The sequence below is a fragment of the Pinus tabuliformis genome, chromosome 4_2 (genome assembly GCF_031772625.1).
Source record: "Pinus tabuliformis cultivar Carrire ecotype Pingquan chromosome 4_2, CPIR1, whole genome shotgun sequence".
Lineage (NCBI taxonomy): Eukaryota > Viridiplantae > Streptophyta > Pinopsida > Pinales > Pinaceae > Pinus > Pinus tabuliformis.
In genome coordinates this window covers 701,302,735-701,324,042 of record NC_142304.1, presented here as the reverse complement: position 1 = coordinate 701,324,042, position 21,308 = coordinate 701,302,735, and the positions used below count along the sequence as shown (strand labels likewise).

At 32.8% G+C, this 21,308-nt stretch overlaps 1 protein-coding gene across 1 annotated transcript; it reads left to right on the top strand.

The window, feature by feature from the left end:
• Positions 1–1,039: 1,039 nt before the first annotated feature.
• On the top strand, positions 1,040–1,536 carry LOC149171421 (SKP1-like protein 3). The gene is made up of 2 exons (XM_089425966.1): positions 1,040–1,327; positions 1,429–1,536. Exons 1-2 carry the CDS (start codon positions 1,040–1,042, stop codon positions 1,534–1,536), a joined length of 396 nt encoding a protein of 131 aa, XP_089282092.1.
• Positions 1,537–21,308: the final 19,772 nt, after the last annotated feature.

Genomic DNA, 21,308 nt, shown 5'->3' with positions numbered 1-21,308 from the left:
TACCTAACATCAATAATAAATCTTCAGAACTGGTCATCAGGTCTGGAGATAGGCTTAAAGAAGGACGCATATGAGCCATGACGCCAACTTTGGCCATCTCCATCAAAGTAAGCCTCTTTGTGCAATAATAAGGCGACATGATGAACCAATGAGGGATGACGTATGATAACAGGAGCAAGTAAATGATTCCATCTCGTGAGTATAAATATGAGCGTGCCGGCCTGTATGAGGGTTGAAGCTATGGGCCAAGTGGCCACCTAATCCACCTGTGTTCAACATGACAAGGACAATTGTCTGGAGCCAACACCCATTGTAGGGGTTCTTAATATTAATGTTAATGTTATTAATATCGTTGATATTCATAATAACATTAGTATATTATAATAATGCCCCTAGCTCATGGAATGCTTCTATTCAAAGCTATGAAACCCGCCCCTTCTGGTTTGTTGGGGTATTTGGTTAGGAAGGAACCAAAATATTTTTCAAGATAAGGTATCAAACTGGAATCTTACATGTTCCCACATAGTGGCACTTTATAACTTGATCCCTGAGGATGAACTGAAACAGAATCACTGGAACAATAACGCAGAAATCATCGACAAGGCTTACCCTTTGGTGTATTTTGATGGATTTGCTCAACAAGATGGTTGTGGTAGAGGATCAGTTTTGTATTTAAATGAAGATCATCATTACAAGATGAAGTTGGGTTTAAGGAGAGGCACAAATAAATATGCATAACTTAATAGCCTTAGACTTCTTATTTTTTCCCTTGCGAAAAGATATCTTGGTGACTCTAAACTAGTCATAAATTGGTTCAATGCACACACTCAGAAAAAGGTCGGTGAAAAAACTTTGATATATATATATATATATATATATATATATATAACCCATTTCTAAATGTTTTATATTTCTTGTCAACTGCACATTAATAGCTGGCGTTAATTTGTATTTCTACCCTTTGACTTGGGACGTTGATTTTTATTTCTACCCTTTGACTTCGGACACAGGACCTGAGTTGGTTTAAGTGGAACGATCAATGGAAAACGATATGGTCAACACAATGGCACTGGAAACGTCTGACGGAGAAATTTTTCGGGTGGGTAGAGAAATTGCAATGGAGTCGAAGGTGATAAAAAATATGGCAGAATTCATCGATATATCTCATGCAACTGTGCCTGTTTACGTATCCACTCCAATATTGGAAAAGGTGATCCAATACTATGACTATCATTTACGCAACTCAACTCAAACCTCACGTGAAATTAAAGAGTGGGATGAGAATTTTATCAGCGTGGACATATCAACACTGCGGGATATGATAAAGGTAATGTTATCATAAAAATAATGTGAAGTATTATCTTTTTAAAAGTCAATAAGTAATGTAATTGAATGCTGGTTGATATGCTTTATATTATGTTACTGCAGGCAGCAGATTTTCTTGCTATGCAGAGTCTTTTGGATTTGTCAAGTGAGAAATTGGAAAGAGAAATCCTTGCAAGGCCAGAGATCGAGAGTGATGAATTTTTTATATAAAAATAATTAAATCAAAGAAAATTTGTATTTAGTTAGATTGATATTTTTTTAGGAGTAGTTTTTAAGTTTGATATTTTGGAGTTTTTGGTGGATTTCTGGTGCCAAAATTTTGATGGCCAAATCTTGATTTGTGTTGTTTAAACTCGTTTTTTTTACTACATATATGGATTCAACACCTTCAAAAATCTTTAAGGCACTCAGTTGTCAAACTTGTGATATTAATGAAGCCTAAAACTTTCCAAAGAGTCTCATTTAAAACTGCTTGTTATCTTTTTATATTATATTCCATCATATTGTTTTTAGTGAATTTAAAACATGATTTATATTATTTTAACAAATTATATTATTATATAATTCTAACTGTTTTATCTTATAAAATTATTTATATTTATTAGTTTCTTTTCATCTATAAATTAAATTTAGATAAATATTTTCAGTAATGTTGTTATTTATAATAACTTCAGACAATAAATATCAAAATGTTAATTTAAGTTGTTATTCACAAATTTTAGGAAATGATTTATTTTATTTGATTAATTTACTATTTCTTACTTGTTTTGAAATAAATCATTCAATTTTTTGGAAGTGTTTTCTTTTCTTTCTAAGAAATCAATTTATATTTTCTAATTTTATTCAATTAAATTATTATTATTATGTATTATTAATTTGAGTAGTAATTTGAATATTCTTATATAATATTATTAATAATATTAATATCAATAATAACATTTATGTATATCTATATTTACGGGACATTTAATGTATATCACTTGTACAACAAGTTGTGAGCACGTTCTAAGAAAAAATACTTCCACATAGGATTCAAAAAAAGTGTTTGACGAAAATTGTCAACACCAATAAACCATTGAAATCGGCAGTAGAGAAAATATAGTTGAGACAAAACATTGATTCTTTTTTTAAATGAAGGGGAGAGGGCCCTTTAAGAGTGATAAGTAGGCGAAGTTGTTGTCCTCTCTGAAGAATATGAGGTCCCTTTGTTGACTTGTGCACTTCAACCCCACCATACTCTAGACAATGGTGGTTCTGGCCTATCGAAGCAGTCATGCAAGACTTTTTGCAGAAGGCCCCTTATCCACTTCAACACAATATTGCACCGTGGCTCTTAAGAATTTACAATCAATTCAAGAATAAGACTATAAGTCCATAGCATAGAACATTTGTCAAAAGAGTCAAGTATCTATCCAGGTAGTTTGGACATTGGGGTACATGCCTCCAGAATATTTTAATGGATAGATTGCTACGAAGCAGGTTGATGTTTACAACGTTGTAATGTTGATGATGGAGATTATTAGTGGAAGGAAGCCTAACCTTTCTATCCAGGTTCCTTTGACTCTTGTCTCTGACATTTGGGTCCATATATTACCTGCTTGCACATACCCACATCCACAGGTAGTTGGTCTTGAATTATCTATAACTTTAATCATTGTATCATTTGCAAGTTGCTATTAGAGATATAGTTCAATGGAGAGTAAGTGAGAAAATTTGGCAAAAGACAAAGGAACATAGGAACTACTTTAGTATGGAAATAAATCTTATGGTTATATAAGAGGAATACAAATGTTGAAATAAGTCCATATTAGTCTCCGAAAGACAATTGACATGTAGGATAAATATGAGTTTGCAAAACCTAGAAATTGGAACAAGAAGGTGGGAACAAATGGAAAAAATAGAACACACGTGTCTCTTATGTGATGAAAAACTTTTTGAAGATGAAACTTCTTTGTTTCTAAATTGTCGAAATACAACGAACTTTCATTCCAAAGGGTTGAATGCTTTGTTGAATTTTCTAGCAAACATATAGGAAGCTTTCCCAATGAACTGTAGTTTATTTTAGATATGAAACACTTTCATTACAAAGGGTTGAATGCTTTGTTGAATTGAATTTCTAGCAAACATTTAGGAATATTTTTCAAGCAGTTGTTAGAATATAGAAAAAAGTCTTTTTTCTAGCACAAGAAGAGATGAAAAGTTTATAAATGTATTGATATACAAGGCAATTTGAGTGACATATATTTGTATTTACATCACATATCTTATACAACTAAATATAAAAAGATAAATTTCATGGACTCTATTTTTATGATGTCCCATAAATCTGTTTGAGCTCTTCAAGGATGGTAATAAAAGTTATGTTTCATTGAATTTCAAATTCATTTGCTCAACTAGATTCTTGGGTCATTTCTACTTCTCCCACATTTCCTCTCTATACATACTACTTCCAAAATATAATATGTAACCTATTTAAATATTTACTCTGACAAAGAGAATTCGACGAGTAATTTAAATGCATAGTTCCCAAAAGCCATGTCAAAGTCACGTAGAATTCCTGCTTCCTCTTCAAAACAATGTGTACACTAATTTCTTCGATTTACATTTTTATTTATTTGTTATTTATATTTTGATATAATTAATTAAGTTGATGAAATGTTCGTGATTTTTATTTATGGAATCCAAATGTAGAATTAATTGACATATTCTTCACTGTGGAAAAACAAAAACTTGCAATTTGATTATAAAGGATCCTTCTATTAGTATAGTTTTGGGCAAGTTGAAGTATACACTTGTAATATTTATTGTATCTTCAATAATTTTGGTTTGTCTGCTTTGAGACAAAATTATATTATGCGATCATAAAAGGAGTAAATTTGTTTATCATTGATGTAGCAAATTTTTTGGTGATGCATTTGTTTTCCTACATACTTTAAATTAATATGGTTTATTTTGATGAAATGAAGCCAAATGACATGGTGGTCCTAGGACAATTGTCCTTGAAAGCAGAGAAAACAGTGGCTTTGTTCAAGTCAGCAGGAATCATTTTAGAGTTTCAATTAATATGAAGGAAGGGAGGTTCTGTAATTGAGTGAAATGGCTCGGTATGCTCCTACTTTCATATTCTCAATTAATATCAAGCAACTGCATATTTTCCATGAGGAAGTGGGAGAGTAATGAGGATGGAATCAGCCCCTACAAGATGATGAAGGTAAAAATCTGGTGATTGATCCAATTTGTAGACACTCCTTATTACCCTACAAGGACTACAATGATATCTACTACGAGAAAAAAGAAATCGGCTTCTAATCATGTGAATAAGCCCACTCACTATGAAATACAATGGTAAAAATGTTTCATTTGGTTGTTAGAAATATCATGGAATGGTTTGAAGTTCCACACACTCTTCTCTACCTGGAAGTTCTTTTCAGGCATGGTTTTGATTGATGTTACAACTTGTATGATGTTGTACTGACACAATAGTAATGCATAGTAAGAATCTCTTTCCCAAGCCAGGATAAGACATGTTGTTGTTGTATACATATTAACTCACTCTAGGTTTGCTACAAGTCATCTCACCTTCTGTTGCCTCTATCTGCACGACAGTAAGACCACAAACTATTATACCTCCTTTCACTTGTGCTTGCACTCCTTCTTCACGTAGAATCGTCTTTTGCTCTAATACCACTTGATGAAAAGAGATCTTGGGGGTAAGTCAAAATCCCTTTCCCTAAACAAATCAATTACAAGGCCTATGGATTATGGGCCCACAAAGCCTTATCAGAAGCGTTCTAGGCTTTAAGACTTTTAAATTATAATCGCGGACTTACATTAGAATCGGAGCCAATATAAATATCGGCTTCAAGCATTAACCCCGCAGCCACACATAATACAAAATACATGGGAAACCATGTAAATCCTGGTCCGATTCACATATACAGAGCTCAAAAATAATACACCCGCCTCTATATATATCGGCGGGTCTGTTCCTTTTGTCGCTCCTCAACGTCGCTCCACCCCTGACCTCTGATACTCGGCTACGGACACCTCCGATCGCCAATTGGTTTATCGGCTTTATCACCATATTCGCTCGTCGGTCGTCGGCATTGATCACACTCCCACTATCTCTTAAGTCCCCAATTGCGATTAGCGATTAGATCTGCACCGTCGATCTGCCTTCCGATCTGACGATTGTAATTTAATTGCATATCGCTATCGCTACATTTCAAAGGCCTGTTCCGACCGGCTCAATGCACCGACCCGATATGCATTCTGAACCTGATAAGGATATATGCCATGATTTATAATATTTCAGGTCCGCTTTACGGATCCGCTAAGGGGTTTTCATAGTTTCTCTGTGTAAATGGAGTTCGCTGTCTTTGATGGATTCTCACCTAAAACATAGTTACTCTGCCACTCTCCGTTAACACACATAACATTCATACAAACACGAGATCTTTGGATCGCCATCGATCCTTCCGTGATCGATGGTTGATCAACATGAATTTACAATTAGGATTTCAATCCTCCCACACACATATATAACAGAAGTGAAAGAATTAATACACAGACATGGAGAAACCCACAAAACACATATTTATTATATACAGTACGGCTAAAGCATTTCATCCTTAACACGGGTTCTTCCTCGACTACATCACTCTAAGCACTGATTACACAATCTATTCATGTCACTCTATGTTTCCCTCTATATATATAAGGAAGCATTGTTGGATCTGATCATGGAAGGATCCGAACAACCCTCTAAAAAAAAGCCCTTATATCTCTCATTACATGCATGCATACAAGACATGGCAGATTACATTTAGATCAAGTCTTTGAGACTTATCGCTTCCATCTTTAAATCTGTTTTAAAACAAAGTTTCCCTTGTTTTTCTCCATGGTCCATGTTTTCCTCTCTTTGCTCCACTTCGGATTCCTCTTTGATTAAGGGGGAGTTAGATGTTCCCGCATCATTGTTCATCACATAGAAGACACATGTGTTCTATTTTTTCCACTTGTTCCCACCTTCTTGTTCCAATTTCTAGGTTTTACAAACTCATATTTATCCTACATGCGAATCGTCTTGCAGAGACTGATATGGACTTATGTCAACATTTGTATTCCTCATATATAACCATAGGAATTATTTCCATACTATAGTAGTTCATATGTTCCTTTGTATTTTGCCAAATTTTGTCACTTATATTCCGTTGAGCTATATCTCTAATAGCAACTCACAAATGATATAATGATTAAAGTTATAGATAATTCCAGACCAACTACCTGTGGATATGGGTATGTGCAATCATGTAATATATGGACCCAAACGTCAGAGACGAGAGTCAATGAAACCTAGATACAAAGGTTATGCTTCCTTACATTGACAATCTCCATCATCAACATTACAACGTTGTAAACATCGACCTGCTTCGTAGCAATATATCCATTAAAATATTCTAGAGGCATGTACCCCAGTTTCCGAGCTACCTAGATAGATATTTGACTCTTTTGACAATTGTTCTCTGCTATCGACTTCTAGTCCTATTCTTGAATTGATTGTAAATTCTTAAGAGCCACGATGCAATATTGTGTTGAAGTGGATAAGGGGCCTTCTGCAAAAACTCTTGCACAACTGCTTCCATAGGCTAGAACCACCATTGTCTAGAGTATGGTGGGATTGAAGTGCACAAGTCAACAAAGGGACCCCGTATTCTCCATAAAGGACAACAACTTCACCTACTTCTTACTCTTAAAGAGCCCTCTCCCCTCCATTTAAAAAAAGAATCAATGTTTTGGCTCAACTATATTTTCTCCTCTGCGGATTTCAATGGTTTATTGGTGTTGACAACTTTTGTCAAACACTTTTTGTTAATCCTATGCGGAAGTGCTTTTTCTTAAAACGTGCTCGCAACCTTTTGTACAAGTGATCTTAAACTACAAAAGTAATTAGTCTACTTATGCATCTAAATTGCATGTTAATTAACAAATTTTGTTTGAAATTTTGAGTTTGGCATTTCGTCAAACTTTTTTTGGGTTTGCTGGTTTATGCTTGATTCAATGGTTTTCTGGGACATAATCTCTTTCTTTTAGAGTCAGTGGAAAATGATTGCCTAATACACCAAATGCAACAATAACCCCAAATCCAAGCAATTTAAGAGGAAGTAAGGGATAATAGTTTATGAAACACAATTATAATGATATGATCTTTGTTTATTCTTCACAACCTTGTTGTAGATGCAGATTTAGAGTTTGAATGCACCCAAAACTTGGAATAAAACTTAGTTTGACTTTCTGGAGTATTTCGCAGCCTTTATACGATAGTGGGTCACCTATACAAGGAATATTTAACCAATGTTTTCACTCAATAATGAGGAAATGAGGTGAAAATTTAGCTTACTGTTGGCCGCAACCTCAAGAATATGGTTCCAATCTCCAACCTAAGAAAATTATGAGTTATTTTTAGTGCACCCTCACTCCTCCATACTAAGAAGCCCTTTTATGTAGTGGAGCATCCCAAAGTCTGATTATAATTTAGTATTCATGCGACTACCAGAATGGAATTTCGAGCCAAATGAATTGTGCCCAATCTCAACCACAACCTCTATAAAAATGCAACAACCAATAAGCAATAATTCAACCTTCGATATAACTCAAACATGCCCTAGAAATATGGTAAAAATCACCCCCAATAACAGTGATACAGCTTGGACTTTGTTTGATTTAGAAATATATGGGTACAAACTTCTAAATTCCTTCCAATTCGTCTTTGCCTTCACAAATTCGACCCATAGTTTATTCAATCAATGAAAATCACTACATTGAGGGTTTGTGGCTCTTCTCCTGTCTCTTGATCCTTTGAGACCTGCAAGGATTTATCTAAACCAAATGCTCCCCTTGTGGTGCCCTTTTCTCACTAAAGAGAATAATATAGACTTTAGTAGTCATATATATATATGTGTGTGTGTGTGTGTGTGTGTGTGTGTGAGGCTGAGGTAGTAGAGTTATTCTATTTTTATAATTTATCATTAATAATATACATTATCCAAAAAAATACCAACTTTGTCATTTTGATTCAAATAATAATAACAATTAAATAGAAAATATAATTTATACAATTTATTAATTACATAAAAAATAATTTTGTAATTTAATTCTAATATTCTTAAAAAGTGCAACATTTAATTCACACACTCCAATATTTACTCTATAATTTATTTGTAAAGTATTTAGATAATGTAAGTTTCATTCTTCTATTTTTAACTTTGAATAATTTAAAATAAGAATGCTTAAACCATTTATTAATAATAATAATTAAATAAAAAAGGTTAAGAATAAATAAATAACTTTTCAATATATTAATTTTTTATTTTAAAATTTAAATTTTAATAAATAATTTTTACATATGATATTTTAATGTATAAATAAATTGTATTTAATTTATTAATAATTATATATATATATAGATAGATATATATATATATTTATTAATAACTTATTAACTCCCAATAAATATGTTAAAAAGCTGAATTCAGATAATATAAAAGAAAATAAATGATATGATATCAAAAAAAGACTTAGAAACCACTGGGTTTCTTCCATGACCAAGTGACATGTCACCTTCAACCACAGCGAGGAAGATACCAAAGTTGAATAAAAAAATAAGAATATTATTTGTCTTTGGAAGAAATTGATACATATTGCAGAATCTTTATAGCTTTAGACTTGTGAATGGTGCTGATCTGGTGCCCTCGCTGCTAACGGGCATAAGAATGACTGTACCAGATACAAATGATATACCTTCTTGCTTGGAGACAATGGAGCTTGCGGAAATGTAGAGCAAAAATCATTCTGGAAATCCTTAGTATGGATGTGTTGGACTGTATTATGAAGCAAAGGATTTAGTCTCAACGAATTCAGATATAAAAGTAGCAAATTTAAAAGCCTGGCAATGTCACTACTAGCACAAGAAGATTTCAAATTGTCATACTAGCACAAGAAGATTTCAAATTAGTAACATGGAAATAGGGTCATAAATACATATGATTCCCTTCTTACCCCTTTCGCCCGATTCTACAAAACTAAATACATCCTTTAATTTTTCATGAATATCCTTCGGAATCAGCGTCTCCAGCTTCCGTGTTAAAAACTCTTTCATAGCTTCAAAATGTATCTTCTGCATTTCCACAGAAATATCGAATGAACGTCTTTATACGTTAAAATCATTGTGAAAGGTTTTATACGTCTAATTGCTTCATTAACTACAGTCTTCCCATAGCCCTATTAATGATGATAAGACTACTCGTATAAATTCAACATTAGGCAAAACAATTAAAGAAGTCCGATTCACTAAAAACACACAACTTATAATCACCCATCGCAGTTTTCGAAAATAGCTTTGGTTAGACTTTGAATACAGTTGTAGAGAGCAGCAACCGCCACATTTGAGAGACTCAAACCAAATCCCAATCGTTCGTGAATGGTTGCATAACGAGTGGCAGTAGGGTAATGGCAATGAAGTTGGTTGACAATTATGTTGTGGGATCCAACTACCAAACACATTTTAATCTTCTAACATTCAATCCAATGCTGTAGACCAGTGCAGAGTGGAAAATGGGGAAGTTCTTATTAAAAAAAAGCACCTTATCATCTAATTAAAAAAATATATTTATTAATATTTTATTGGTGAATAAGTTTTGAATTTTGTACATTTACATTTGAATGTGCTTCACTGTTAGCGATTTCTTTGCTGAAAAAAACTGGTGTTGATTACAATCCTAATTTGGGTTAAACTCACCAGACTGTTAGTATTGTACTGGAGCGATGATTGCTAAGGGAAATGAATAGTAGAGTTGGTAGATGACTCCAAGTTTACATGCACCAAAATATGCCTGGATGTTGATCTAGAAAAGGGGCAATCAAAAGTGGAGTTGGTAGTTGACTCAGAGTTTACATGCACCAAAATATATGTGGATGTCGATTTAGAAAAGATCTAGAAAAGGGGCTTCCTTCTATGATTAATATCACAACAAGGGAGTGGATACGTCACCAAACCCTAGATTACGAGCACATATCATTCAAATGATGTTTATGTGATGAATACCATCACTTTGCTAAATGTTTTTTATGTCACGAATACACCACTCTTGCTAGAAAATGTTCCAAGACTCTCAGAAGAAAAGGGCCAAAAATTACAATATATCAATGATAACAATGGTAGATGCTAAGAAAAGAAGGAAATAAATTGACATTGTCACCATATGCAAACACCCAAAACAAAAACGGTGCCTCCACATCCGTAAACCACTTTGAAGTTGTTCAAAATCATGAAGATGTTGGTCAAGAAGATCCAAAGCCTAACCCAAAATGGGGAGTAAGGAAATAAAGAATATAAATAAAAGGAAATATTAAAGGGATATGCTCCAATTAAAAGCTTCAAGTTAGATCACATAACTTGGACAAGATTTAAGAAAATAGGTTTCAAGTTAGATCACATAACGTGGACAAAATTTAAGAAAATAGGTATATAGTTAAAGAAGGTTAAGAAAGGCTAATTGGCAATCTCCCACAACTCGTTAACTTGGATAACATGTGGGGTAAAATCTGGAATAAAGATGGTTTTCCCAAAGTTAAAATCTGGAATAAAGATGGTTTTCCCAAAGTTAACATTTTCTGCTGGGAACTAGTGCATGGGAAAATTTTACCTGCAAAAAATCTATTAAAAAAAAAAACTATTCATGGGCTTTCCCAATGGATATTATGAGAAAATCCAAAGAAAATACCTATCCTGTTTTTCAACTATGTTCATTCTCCACTAAAGTATGGAAATTTGCAATCCCAAACCTCACTGATGTCGCCCATATCACCTACAACAGTGTACACATTAGGAAAATCTAGGACATTCAAAACAAAAGCAGCTACATCGTTGGCAATTCGAAAATCTCAGTGATTATTTATGGAGGGAGAGGCAATCAAAACATTATGCAAAGTACCATTATGCTCATGCTAGAGTCCATGGAGAAGAAAACAAATTGACTTAATGGAAATTAAAAAAAAAGTTTTGAATTTTATTACAACTTTAAGTTTACATCACTAGACGATCATATAAATTAAATGTTCTGTAAATATAGATATACATAAAATGAGTTATGTGTGGGAGAAAAGAATGAAAGAAAAGAAAACAGTTCCAAAAAATTGAATGATTTATACATAATTTTCAAAACAAGTAAGAAACAGTAAATTAATTAAATAAAATAAATCATTTCCTAAAATTTGTGAATAAGAACTTAAATTAACATTTTGATATTTATTGTTTGAAGTTATTATAAATAACAACATTATTGAAAATTTTGATATTTATCTAAATTTAATTTATAGATGAAAAGAAACTAATAAATATAAATAATTTTATAAGATAAAACAATCATAATTATATAATAATATAATTTGCAGTTTTATAAAATAGTATAAATCATGTTTTAAAATTCAGTAAAAACAATATGATGGAATATAATATAAAAGGAATGATATAAAAATAAAGAGTAGTTTTAAGTGCGATTTTTTGGAAAGTTTTCAGCTTCATTAAATCACAAGTTTGACAATTGGGCTCTTCCCAATAGAAGTGCCTTAAAGATTTTTGAGGGTGTTGAATCCATATATGCAGTAAAAAATGAGTTTAAACAACACAAATCAAGTTTTGACCATAAAAATTTTCGCCAGAAATTCACCAAAAACTCCAAAATATTAAACTTAAAAACTACTCCTAAAAATTTCAAACTAACTAAATACAGATACAGATTTTCTTTGATTTAGTTATTTTTATATAAAAAATCATCACTAATTAAAAATATATCTCGACCTCTGGCCTTGCAAGGATTTCTCTTTCCAATTTCTCACTTGAGAAATCCAAAAGATTTTGCATGGCAAGAAAATCTGCTGCCTGCGATAACATAATATAAAGCATATCAACCGGCATTCAATTACATTACTTATTGACTTTTAAAAAGACAATATTTCACAATTACTTATGTCAAAGGGTAGAAATAAAAATTAACGTCCCAAGTCAAAGGGTAGAAATACAAATTAACACGAGCTGAACTCAGATATTAATGTGCAGTTGAGAGAGAAATATAACATTTAGAAATGGATAATATATATATATATATATATATATATATATCAGAGTTTTTTCACTCACATGTTATGATCATTCTTATTATTTATTTTATGTCAAATTAAGTTTTATTTTTGTAAGTTTGGTAGCACTACATTTTTAATGATAATCTTCTTAAAGATCGACATACATGATGATCATCCAATTATTATTATAATAATGTGAAATTATGACTATTGTTACTATTTATTCTATGTCAAATTAAGTTTTTATTTTTGTAACCTTGGTGGGACTACATTTTTATTATTATCATTACGATAAACTTATTTAAGGACCGCATCATCGTATTATTATTATTATAATGTGAAATCATTCTTACTATTTATTCTATGTCAAATTAATTTTTTATTTTTGTAAGCTTGGCCGGACTACATTTTTATTATCATCATTATGATAATCTTCTTTAAGGACCGACATACATGATGATCATCCTATTATTATTATTATAATAATGTGAAATGATGATCATTCTTACTATTTATTCTATGTCAAATTAAGTTTTTATTTTTGTAAGCTTAGTGGGACTACATTTTTATTAATCATTATGATAATCTTCTCTAAGGACCAACATACATGATGATCATCCTATTATTATTATTATAATAATGTGAAATTATGATCATTCTTACTATTTATTCTATGTCACATTGTTTTTTATTAAATTATTGTTTTAATATTAGTTTACAATGTTAATAAATACATTTAATATTAAATTATAACATTAATAATGTTAAATATCTTTAATAATAATATAATCGAATTATTAATATTAATAAAAATATTACTGATAATATTAAATAAAATTAATATATTATTAATGATTTTAATACTATTAACTTTAATATTATTTAAGTAATAATATTAATATCAACATAAAGAATATAATAAAAATAATGATCAATATTATTAATTACATTAATGTTAATAATATAAAAATAATAACAATATTTGTTTTCCCAAAGAAAAATCTTAATTTTCATTATATAAAATATTGAAAAATACATGTTGTAGATGCTACAAAAGGAGCATATATCAAAATTGGTGGTCATAACTGCCATAAAATTGGTAGAACTCGTGTCCTATATGTTCCTGTGTCATCCAAGTACCAAAATGTTGATGCGCTGCTTCTTTAGATAGACTGTCGGAAATCTGGTTCCTTTCCTTGTAGATATGACGACAAATTACATAGTCAAAATGTGATTTTATTGTAATAGTTTCTAGCACATTTCTGACTGTGTGCATTGAACCAATTTATGACTAGTTTAGAGTCAACAAATATCTTTAGTTGCTGACATCCTTTCTCAAGGGAAAAAATAAGAAGTCTAAGGCTATTAAGTTATGCATAGTTATTTGTGCCTCTCCCTAAACCCAACTTCATCTTGTAATAATGTTCTTCATTTAAATAAAAAACTGCTCCTCTACCACAACCATCTTGTTGAGCAAATCCATTAAAATACGCCAAAGGGAAAGCCTTGCCGATGATTTCTGCGTTAATGTTCCAGTGGTTCTGTTTCAGTTCATCCTCAGGGATCAAGTTATAAAGTGCCACTATGTGGGAATATGTAAGATTCCAGTTTGATACCTTATCTTGAAAAATATTTTGGTTCCTTCCTAACCAAATACCCTAACAAATCAGAACGGGTAGGTTTCAGAGCTTTGAATAGAAGCATTCCACGAACTAGGGGCATTATTATGATATACTAATGTTGTTATGAATATCAATGATATTAATAGCATTAACGTTAATATTAAGAACCCCCACAATGGGTGTTGGCTCTAGACAAGTGTCCTTGTCATGCTGACCATAGGTGGATGAGGTGGCCACTTGGCCCATAGATTCAACCCTCATATAGGCCGACAGGCTCATATTTATACTCACGAGATGGAATCATTTACTTGCTTTGGTTATCGTACATCGTCCCTCATTGGTTCATCATGTCGCCTTATTATTGCATGAAAATGCTTACTTTGATGCAGATGGCCGAAGATGGCGTCATGGCTCGTATGCATCCTTCTTTAAGCTTGTCTCCAGACCCGATGACCAATTCTGAAGATTTATTATTGATGTTAGGTATGCTTAATGTTTCTCTCTTGCTCGTTTATGGTCGCCATGCCTACACTTCGGATGGAATACACACACTCTTTAGTTGCCTGTATCTCAATATGCATTGGACTTCTCGAAATTGGAGGGTCAATGTAGCCATCCTCCTTTGGTCTAGCAATTTCCATCCTCTCACACTCACATAGTGGCTCTCGGGTCTCCCCTAGACTCTAAGGGTTTCAGTAATGGTCCCACTCTCATGAACAATGTGTTTCTTCCTCTCGGTCAATAAGAGGTTGTAATTTATCAACTCAGTCAGTGGCTCCTTATTTGGAATGTGGGACTTTTCTTTGCATTATAAGACTCTAAGGCCTCTTAATGGAGTCTCCCATCCTTCCCAGTCTGCGGGTTTCAATAGTTCATGGTCTGTGGATGCTCAATTGGCTTGTAGCAGTTTGAGGTTCGTGGTTTCTCTTTTGGTTCTTGATAGCTCATGGTTTGTGGATGTTCGTGGCTAGTGTTTGTGGTTCACGGTTCAGAAATGTATTATTCCCGTTGCTCGTGGTTTGCTGGGGAAGCTCCATCACACTGGATGCTAAGGGCCCGAGTTCATGGAATGCTTCTATTCAAAGCCTATGGGCCATTGCTGCTCAACATTTCATGTCCTTGGCTGTCTTATTTCATGTTTTAATGGTAAATGGGTGAAATAATTTTGTTATGGTTCGACCTACATCAAAACCCATAACCTATCTTGTTCAATCAATAGGCGTTTACAAGAGTCCATTCCACTTTAACTCACTAAATTGGAGCTCTTCAATTTTGACCCAAATAAGAAACAAAAGATGAGCAGATTGTCAATATTGAATAAAATATTAGTAACCTTCAACAAGTAGTTTCAAAATCCAAAAATTTACACATTCATTGATGAAAACGAAAGATTTAAAGTATATTAAATGATATGATGATGCAAGAATGAGACCAGACAAGTCGTGGGATGTACTTTCTTGTCACACTAGAAGGAAGGAAGGTTATACTATATCTGTGAGGCTTTTGCAATATACAAAAATATTCAACAACCCAAAAACATGCTTAACATCATCATCATAATCATATCTCTGCGAGTCCTTCCCTTCCAGTTGAGAACGAGTGACCTTTACTACACAACGTTCCTTAACATAACACCTTGTCATTGTTTGTTGTATGCCCCATGGGTATGTTTATACAACATTTTTAGTATTAATTAATTCCCTTAATTTTGGAGTTTTTTGAGGTATTATTAACAACTAACTAGATTTTTCAATGTTATGAAGCACCTATGAGTTAGTGTAATGATATATTTTAGACATTTGTTGCATGGTTGCATAACACAAAAAAATGCTCAGTGCAATTGTTAATTGTATTTCTTCTTATTGGCGACTTGTACAATTCCTATTATGTTTGCATCAGCCGCCTAATAATGATTTGTCTTTTTGAATCTAAAAATTTTATGTAATCTTGTTAAAGGTAGGTAAAGGCTTTCAAGTGACTAAAAGTTCAACATTTTTGGACTATCTTGAATGCCTGGAATATACATGTTTCAGATAAAATTTCATTTTGAACTCAAACAATACCCTTTTCTAGTGTAGAGACATTTCTTTGTGAATAATCCTTTATCCAAATTCTATTTGTTATTTCAACACAAATTAATTGCATACATATCCTAACATATAATACTATAAGTTATTTCAACACAAATTACTTACATGCATATCCTAACATACAATATGAGGAGGAATTTCAGTTTTAGAATATGTCGAAGAATTTATGTTTTCCTTTTACGAATCTAGTAGCTTATCGAGGTTTTTATTTAAAAAAATGTTGTTTGTATGTGAACTTTGGTAAATATTGACAAAAATGATGTGTCTGGCTTCTCAAAGACCCATGCCAAGTCCTTTTTATTCAAATCAAGACTGTAAAGTTAAATATTACACTTGATCAAAGGAATTGAGAAAATGTTATAGATGCATAGTTGGATCTCTTTATAATAATTTTGAATTATGAGTGATTATATTGGTTTCTTTTTTTACAAAAGGAAATAAAAAAAAGGTATCTTTACTGATCGATTTTGAACTCAGTATCCATATAGAAATTGTTACAGATGCATATCTATATCTCCTTATAATAGTTTTGAATTATGCCTGATTATATTGGTTCATCTTGTTACAAAGGTAGCTTTACTGACCGATTTTGGACTTAGCATCCATTTTACTCTTCTAACAAGATCTCATTCTAGAGTGAGTTAATATGTATAAAACAAAAACATGTCTTATCCTGGCTTGGAAAAGAGATTCTTACAATGCATTACTATTTTGTCAGTACAACATCATACAAGTTGTAACATCAATCAAAACCATGCTTGAAAAGAACTTCCAGGTAGAGAGGAGTGTGTGGAAATTCAAACCATTCCATGATATTTCTAACAGCGAAATGAAACTTTTTTACCATGGTATTTCATAGGGAGTGGGCTTATTCACATGATTAGAAGCTGACTTCTTTTTTCTCGTAGTAGCTATCCTTGTAGGGTAATAAGGAGTGTCTAGAAATTGAATCAATCACCAGATTATTGCCTTCATCATCTTAGGGGGGCTGATTACATCCTCATTACTCTCCTGCTTGCTCTTGGATAATATGCAGGTTCTTGATTCCGATTGAGAATATGAAAGTAGGAGCATATTGAGCCATTTCACTCAATTAGAGAACCTCCCTTCCTTCATAGTAATTGAAACTCTAAAATGATTTCCGCTTACCTGAAAAAAGCCATTGTTGCATGTGATTTCAAGGACAATTGTCATATTATCTCCATGTCATTTGGTTTCATTTCATTAGAATAAACCATATTAATTTAAAGTATGGAGGAACAAATGCATCACCAAAATATTTGCTACATCAATGATCAACAAATGAACTCTTTTTGTGATTGCATAAATCATTTTGTCTTGATGTAGACAAACCAAAATCATTGAAGATACAATAAAGATTACGAGTGTATACTTCAACTTGCACAAAAATGTACTAATAGAGGGATCCTTTATAAACAGATTGCAAGTTTTTCTCTGTCCAACAGTGAAGACTATGTCAATTAAGTCTACATTTGGTTTCTATAAACAAAAATCACGAACATTTCATCAACTTAATTAATTCTATCAAAATATAAATAACAAATAAATCAAAATGTAAATCAAAGAAATTAGTGTACACATTGTTTTGAAGAGGAAGCAGGACTTTGACGTGACTTTGACATGGCTTTTGAGGACTATGCATTTAAATTACTTGGCGAATTCTCTTTGTCAGAGGAAATATTTAAATAGGTTACAGATTATATTTTGGAAGTAGTATGTACAGAGAGGAAGTGTGGCAGAAGGAGAAATTACCCAAGAATCTAGTTGAGAAAAAGAATTTGAAATTAAATAAAACATAACTTTTATTACCATCCTCGAAGAACTCAAACAGATTTATGAGACATCACAAAAATAGAGTCCATGAAATTTATCTTCTTATATTTAGTTAATGTATAAGATATGTGATGTAAATACAAATATATATCGCTCAAATTTCCTTGTATATCAATACATTTATAAACTTTTCATCTCTTCTTGTGCTAGAAAAATGATTTTTTTCTATATTCTAACAACTCCTTGAAAAATCTTCTGACATGTTTGCTAGAAATTCCATTCAACAAAGTATTCAACCCTTTGTACTGAAAGTTTTTCATACCTAAAAGAAACTACAGTTGATTTGGAAAGCTTCCTATATATTTTCTAGAAATTTCAACAAAGCATTCAACCCTTAGGACTGAATGTTTGTGATATTTGGAACAATTTAGTAGCAAACAAGTTTAATCTTCAAAGGGTTGTTCATTACATAAGAGACACGTGTGTTCTATTTTTTCCATTTGTTCCCACCTTCTTGTTCCAATTTCTAGGTTTTGCAAACTCATATTTATCCTACATGTCAATTGTCTTTCGGAGACTGATATGGACTTATATCAACGTTTGTATTCCTCATATATAACCATAGGATTTATTTCCATACTATAGTAGTTCATATGTTCCTTTGTATTTTACCAAATTTTCTCATGAACTATATCTCTAATAGCAACTTGTTGTGCTGCTTCTTTAGATAAACTGTCAGGAATCTGGTTCCTTTCCCTGTAGATATGATGACAAATTACATAGTCAAAATGTTATTTTATTGTAATAACTTCTTCCAGCACATTTCTGAGTGTGTGCATTGAACCAATTTCTGACTAGTTTAGAGTCACCAAATAGATGCAGTTCCTGACATCTTTTCTCAAGGGAAAAAATAAAAAGTTTAAGGCTATTAAGTTATGCATAGGTATTTGTGCCTCTCCCTAAACCCAAATTCATCTTGTAATAATGATCTTCATTTAAATAAAAAACTTCTCCTCTACCACAACCACCTTGTTGAGCAAATCCATCAAAATACGCCAAAGGGAAAGCCTTATCGATGATTTCTACGTTAATGTTCCAATGATTCTGTTTTAGTTCATCCTCAGGGATCAAGTTATAAAGTGCCACTATGTTGGAACATGTAAAATTCCAGTTTGATACCTTGTCTAGAAAAATATTTTGGTTCCTTCCTAACCAAATACCCCAACAAACCAGAAGGGGCAGGTTTCACAGCTTTGAATAGAAGCATTCCATGAACTAGGGGCATTATTATAATATATTAATGTTATTATGAATATCAATTATATTAATAACATTAACGTTAATATTAAGAATCCCCACAATGGGTGTTGGATCCAGACAACTGTCCTTGTCACGTTGAACATAGGTGGATCAGGTGGCCACTTGGACCATAGCTTCAAACCTCATACAGGCTGGCACACTCATATTTATACTCGCGAGATGGAATCATTTACTTGCTCCTGTTATCGTACGTCATCCCTCATTGGTTCATCATGTCACCTTATTATTACACGAGGAGGCTTACGTTGATGGAGATGGATGAAGATGGCGTCATGGCGCATATGTGTCCTTCTTTAAGCCTGTATTCGGACCCTATGAGCAGTTCTGAAAATGTATTATTGATGTTATTTATGCTTGGTGTTTCTCTCTCGCTTGTTTATGGTCGCCATGCCTGCACTCCTGATTGCATCCAAACACTCTTTAGTTGGCCTATATCTTAGTATGCATTGGAATTCTCGAAATTGGAGGGTCAATGTAGCCATCCTCCTTTGGTCTAGGAATTTCCATCCTCTCACACTCACATAGTGTCTCTCGGGTCTCCCCTGGCCTCTAAGGATTTCAGTAATGGTCCCACTCTCACAAACAATGCTCTGCTTCCTCTCGGTCAATAAGAGGTTGTAATTTATCAACTCAGTTAGTGGCTCGTTATTTGGAATGTGGGACTTTTCTTTGCATTGTCAGCTTGTGCATTGTGAGACTCTAAGGCCTCTCAATAGTTCATGGTTTGTGGATGCTCCATTAGCTTGTAGCAGTTTGAGGTTCGTGGTTTCTCTTTTGGTTCTTGATAGCTCATGGTTCTTGGATGTTTGCGGCTAGTGTTTGTGGTTCACGGTTTGGAGATGTATTATTCCCACTGCTCGTGGTTTGCTGGGGAAGTTCCATCGCATTGGACACCAAGGGCCCAAGTTCATGGAATGCTTCTATTCAAAGCCTATGGGCTACTGGTGCTCGCAATTTCATGTCCTTGGCTGTCTTATTCCAAGTTTTAATTGTAAATGGGTGATATACTTTTGTTATAGTTCAACCTACATGAAAACCCATAACCTATCTTGTTCAGTCAATAGGAGTTTACAAGAGTCCATTCCACTTCAAGTCACTAAATTGGAGCTCTTCAATTTTGAACCAAATAAGAAACAGAAGACGAGCAGATTGTCAATATTGCATAGAATATTAGTAAACCTCAACAAGCAGTTTCAAAATCCAAAAATTTACACATTCATTGATGAAAACAAAAGATTTAATGTATATTAAATGATATGATGCTGCAAGAATGAGACCAGACAAATCGTGGGATGTACCTTCTTGTCACACTAGAAGGAAGGGAGGTTATACTATATCTGTGAGGATTTTGCAATATACAAAAATATTCAACAACCTAAAAACACGCTTAACATCATCATCATAATCATATGTTTGCGAGTCCTTCGCTTCCAGTTGAGAACCAGTGACCTTTACAACACAAAGCGCCTTAACATAACACCTTGGCATTGTTTGTTGTATGCCCCATGGGTATGTTTATACAACATTTTGAGTATTATTTAATTCCCTTAATTTTGTAGTTTTTTGAGGTATTATTAACAACTACTAGATTTTTCAATGTTGTGAAGCACATATGAATTAGTATAATGATATATTTTAGATATCTATTGCATGGATGCATAACACTAAAAAATGATCAATGCAGTTGTTAATTGTATTTCTTCTTATTGACGACTTGTGCACTTCCTATTATGTTTGCATCAACCACCTAATAAGGATTTGTCTTTTTGAATCTACAATTTTTAGGTAATCTTGTTAAAGGTAGGTAAAGGCTTTCAAGTGACTAAAAGTTCAACATTTTTGGACTATCTTGAATACCTAGAATAGACATGTTTCAGATAACATTTCTTTTAAACTCAAATCATACCCTTTTCTAGTGTAGAGACATTTATTGCGAATAATCCTTTATCCAAATTCTATCTGTTATTTCAACACAAATAACTTTCATACATATCCTAACATACAATACTATAAGTTA

Bases quoted from the DNA above. Each gene is read 5' to 3' on its own strand.
- LOC149171421 (XM_089425966.1), top strand. From the start codon at position 1,040: ATGGAAAACGATATGGTCAACACAATGGCACTGGAAACGTCTGACGGA. The intron at 1,328-1,428 runs GTAATGTTATCA...ATGTTACTGCAG, and splicing joins CACTGCGGGATATGATAAAG to GCAGCAGATTTTCTTGCTAT.